At 39.2% G+C, this 5274-nt stretch overlaps 1 protein-coding gene across 1 annotated transcript; it reads right to left on the reverse strand.

The window, feature by feature from the left end:
* Nucleotides 1–462: 462 nt before the first annotated feature.
* LOC128646896 (posterior protein-like) lies at nt 463–2142 on the reverse strand. Its single transcript, XM_053699702.1, has one exon. It carries the CDS (start codon nt 2140–2142, stop codon nt 463–465), a length of 1680 nt encoding a protein of 559 aa, XP_053555677.1.
* Nucleotides 2143–5274: the final 3132 nt, after the last annotated feature.

A 5274-nucleotide genomic window follows, 5' to 3' on the forward strand; every position in this document is an offset into this window, starting at 1 on the left:
CAGTTTGTAACAAAGAAGGAGGATCAAGAGCATCAGGAATTTTAACTGATGCTATGCCATAATTGTCAGTAATTATATGTACATTTCCTTTATACCTAGATCCCTTCCACAAAATCCAGTTACACAGATCTACAAACCATGTGCTCTCATCAAATCTGATCCTATAATTGTTCCCTCATGTGTAGGGGAAAGCCACAAGCTGTGTTTCAACAATAGGTCTCCTATTTTAACTGTTACGGACACTGAGTGTTTTGATGGTACAAGTTGCCTCCCAAAACCTTTCAGGAATATTTTTTCACTGTCAGGGTCAGTAGTCAATTTAATGTCAGTTAGTGTAACAGCTGCACCAGTATCTACAAGAATTTGTGTACGATGGCCCCCTACCGTACCTTGGATACTAGGCCTGCCACCTTTATCCCTTTGCAGATGACATACTAGGGACATGACAGGGGCCTGACATCCCTATTGTTTTCTATAAGGGTTGGTTGGAAGAGGAATTTCATACTCCTCAGGTTGTGTTGCAATTTTTGTTTTCATTTTCTCAAGTTCTTTAATTAATGGACCATATGGGTTTGAATCAGGGAACTCCCTTCTCGCTTGTTTCTGATTATTGTGTTCTGGTTTTTTGTGTTCTGGCCTGTATGAGTTTTTTTTGTTATCACTATATCTTTTTTGTAATCTACAATCTCTCATGATATGGCCTGTATTCCCACATTTATAACATTTGCCATTAAATTTTGGTCTACCCTCATTTTTCACAATCTCAGAAATTTTCCTGTGTGTTTTGTCATCTTTTGTATCTTGAATCCAATCTTTAAGTATATTTATAAATGTCTGGTATGAATTAGCATTTCTGAGAGCTACTTTTATGGAATAATCTACAGCAGTACATTTATTGGCCATTGAATATAAGAAATCTGTGTCATCATGAGACATGTTTGGGCAACTATAAGTTGCTCTATATAGTGACAAATAATCATTACAGAACAAAACTGGGTCATCACCTCTCTTTAACCTAGAATTTTCTAATGCATTAGCACCTCTAGCATCACGGCCACACATGATGCGCTGCAATTCTTTTATTCTCTCAGCTACATTTCCCCAGTTTGTGTTTGAATCAGCTGTTATACCTCTGTGTGTGCCCACTGGTGCTTTTAATTGTGCGGCTAGCTGGTAAGGCAACCAAGCTCTAAGTAAAGCACATGCATCTTTATTTCCCAAATTGTACTGTGTGATTACAGCCTCCAATTTATTAGATAAACTTATTGGTGATGCATTTGTATCAAATTTACCCAAAATTTGGCACAGATTAGTACGGTCTTGTATTGTGAGGGACACAGGGTTAGTAACACTATTCAGATTAGTTAGTGATTGAGGGGTCTTGTGTCTGAATTCTATTCGTTGTCTACTACCTATTGTTTGAGGAGTTAGAATAGGGGGAATTTGGTTTAAAGTTAACAAAGGACTGTCAGGGTTGCTAGAGGTCTGTTCATCTAAATCTATAGTTTGATTGTCAGTACCATTTACTTCTAAAGGACACACATGTGCTAGACTACTACTGTAATGGTTGCATTTATCTTGTATCCCCTGTGCTTTCAGAGACAAAATACATTGTTCCTTATGTAAAAGCTGTGATTTAGACTCTAACAGTTCTGCCTTAAGTGATGCAACAACATGTTCTCTCTGCATTTCCTTTTCTTCCATAGAGCTTACTCGTTGCTCTCTCAATATACACCTCTCCTCACATTCTTCAAGTCTTTCTTCCAGTTCACTATTTAATTCAGTCAGCCTGTCAAGTTCCTCACTCAGCACATCACATTGACATTCATTTTCCATGACAGAGGCAGATGCAACAGTTATAGACTGCTCAAGTTTATCCAATTGCTCTCTAAGCTGCACTCTCTCTGTGTACCATTCAAACTCCTTTTTCTCAGCAATCTCTTTCATTCTAAGCAACATAGATAAAACATTGCTAAGCTTCTCTTTTTCTGATTTTTTAGACAAAAATTTATGCTTGGATTTATTATTTTGCTGATCACACTGAACAAAAACATCCTTAAACTGATGAGTTAAAGGATCATCTGCACATGTTTTGTATGTGGCAGAGGCATACTTCTTAATGTACCTTTCAACAATATCCATGCTTCCTATATAGCACAATTCACAAAATGCAACAAGTATATTAAACTGTTATTGTACAGCAACAAAAGACTTGATATCAGCTAAGCTACCAATCTTTTCCAAGGAGTAACACACCAAATAAAACAAAAAGCCAAAGACAAACTAAGACTCAACAAATTTATAAGTGAAATTATCTCCTTCCTATGACTGACCGTATCCCCTCAAACTAATCCTATCTGGATCTTAGATCCGGGCCAAGAGGGATCTCCTATTAAAGCAATACACAACTAATTACCTCTCAGAGATGTCTGGTTTTTCCCTTTGGATCTTAGGGGTACTTCAGTCACCAAGGGTGATCAGCCCTACTCTGCCGGCAACTACTGAACAACTAAACAGCTCAATAACTATTCACAGCACTTGAAAACAACAACAACAACAAATTTTGAACTTGCAGAATAATAATTAAACATATACTCACCGGATATGCACGTCTGCTCACCAATGATGTATTTCACAGGATCTCAGCTGTCTCTGGAGAAAAACCTCAGGATCTGGCAGCACTCACGAACCAGCGTGATAGTTGCACACTCAGGAGATGATTCTTAAGTACTTGAGAATTTCCTTTACCCACGAAAACTTCTTTAGACTCCAATACTTCAGTTTAGCAGATTTAGTAGTGGTATAACGTGGATTTTTGCGATTTATCCACGTCCCATCTGGGGTGCCAAGTGTAGAATCTGCTAACCTTTTGTGTGCCTTCAGCTCTTATTTGTAAATGTCTTTGTATTGAGACAAGGCTGATTCTTTGAAGCAAAACTGGTTTATTTTAACAGCCAATACAAGCTTAATACAAATAAAATACAATGTAATTAGGTAAAAAGAAATACAAAAATAACAAAAATATGGAGTTCATAGATATAGCTGTCTGCAAGTTGGTAGCATACCCATAAAATGAAAAGGTACAGGGCTTCTGTGTAAGTCTCTGTGTGTGTGAGTGTCTATGTATGTGTGTATGCAAATGAGTGAGTGAGTCTGTGTAAAAATGAGCCCTTTTTATACTGTATAAATTCATTCTATCCCATTCATACATCTCTTCCCCCCCAAGCCATGTAAGCAGCTGTTTTCACCAAACTTCCTGATGGAGTCTGTTTATGGTTGTTCAAAAATTTGTTTATAGTCCATAGTACATCAAAGGAGTTGTAAATTCCCATTCCAAATGTTTATCTCCCATCTGTATGTCTTTGTGTATTGCCATTTATTGGTCACTTAAAAAGGGTTGTTGATGATCAATCTTCCTCCAGGGAATCCATTCACCCAGGATGTTTCCACATCAAAGAGTTGGTGATCAATATCAGTTTTCCATTATCTTTACCCAACAGCAACACATCCTTCCAAGGAGACACCTGTGACCTCCATTTGATACGATGAATTGGCCTCCATTTGATACACTGAATTTGCAATAAGTTAACTTGTAATGAAAAGTATGATACAACAACTAATTACAGTAATTACTGTTTCCCCACATTGCAGATATAATGTATTGGGCACCTCAAACTACTAAAGATGTTAATAGCAGGAACGACCACTAAAGATGCAGAAAAAGAAGCAAGGCTGAATGAATGTTGAACATCATCTCACCTTTAAAAGGCCCATTGGTCACCTGACAAACATCTATAAATCTAGACAATTATATCTCAGATGAAACGCATGAGCATTTTTTTTTTTTTGCCAAGACCAACTAGGCCTGTGCCTAGAGCAACAATGGCACGGCACCCTAATTATTATTTCAAATCAATAACTCATATATATAATATGTGTGATGAGAGCAGGATGTGATGTCACTAGTATGTGGGCGGGGCTTAGGTCAGGTGTCTGTGTCGCAGTTAGTTTAGTACAATCAACCTGACTAGATGTATGTTTCCATGCTCTGTAATAAAATAGAGTTGTACCATCATTGCTGTGTCCTGCATCTCATGACATGGTGTCAGAAGTTCTGGACTGCGCTTCTGTTCCTGATCGATTGCAATGTCAAAGTTTACCCCACCTGAGCCTTTTGACTTCTCTCAGCCTGCAGCTTGGCCCACATGGCGTCAGCGGTTTCAGCGCTTCAGGATTGCATCCAAACTGAACAAGGAGAGTGGTGAAGTACAAGTTAATTCTCTTTTATACTCTATGGGGAAAGATGTGGAGCCAGTATTCAATGCTTTTATTTTCCAAGAAGGGGAAGAATTTAACTTTGATATAGTTATGGATAAACTCAGTGCCCACTTTGTGCCCAAAAGAAATGTGATTCATGAGAGAGCTTGTTTTCACAAACGTAATCAGCGTGTGGGAGAATCTGTGGAGTCATTTGTGCGCAGCCTGTATGAACTAGCTGAATTCTGTGAGTTTGGTGTTGCTAAAGAAGAGCAAATCAGAGACAGAATAGTTATTGGAATTGCAGATGCTGAAGTCTCCCTGAAGTTGCAGTTAGAGCTTGATTTAACATTAGATGGGGCTATTAGGATGGCCCGCCAGAGTGAACTGGTGAAAAAGCAAAGTGCTGATCTGAGGTCTGAGAGTATTGTGGATGAAGTGCAACAGTCTAGGAAAAATGCTAGTGAAAGGCACAGTGTGAGCGGTAGATCTAAAGTACTGGAAAGGCCTAGAAATGGATGGGTGCAACATGCCCGATGCACGCGGTGCTACCGTGCTAATGATCAGAGTGTTATATGCCCGGCCAGGGATAAAAGATGCAGGAAATGTAACAGAATGGGCCATTTTGAAGTGGTGTGTAGAACTGAATACATTAAGGAGATGCAGGTGGACGGTGACCAGGAGGGTCAGGAAGTGTCTTTTGTGGGGTCCGTTGTGGAACGGCCAAGCTCAGAGGAAGATTGGAAAGTTACTTTTACTGTAATGGAAGACAAAGTTGATTTTAAGATTGACACAGGAGCAGATATTACTGTAATGTCTTTTGCTGAATTTATGAGACTGCCTCGACAGCCCCAGCTGGCGAAGGTTACTACAAATGTCCATAGTCCTGGTAGCCGCATTGATTGTGCGGGGAAATTTCTTGCCAGCTGTGAGTACAAGCAAAGAAAGTTCACCATGTGGGTGCATGTGATTCGAGGGCAGTGTGTTAACAATTTATTGAGCAGAAAAGCAGCCTGT

This window comes from Bombina bombina, chromosome 2, assembly GCF_027579735.1.
Source record: "Bombina bombina isolate aBomBom1 chromosome 2, aBomBom1.pri, whole genome shotgun sequence".
Taxonomy (NCBI): Eukaryota; Metazoa; Chordata; class Amphibia; order Anura; family Bombinatoridae; genus Bombina; species Bombina bombina.

What these genes read in the sequence shown, in the direction of transcription:
- LOC128646896 (XM_053699702.1), bottom strand. Translation starts at nt 2,142, where the DNA reads ATGGATATTGTTGAAAGGTACATTAAGAAGTATGCCTCTGCCACATAC.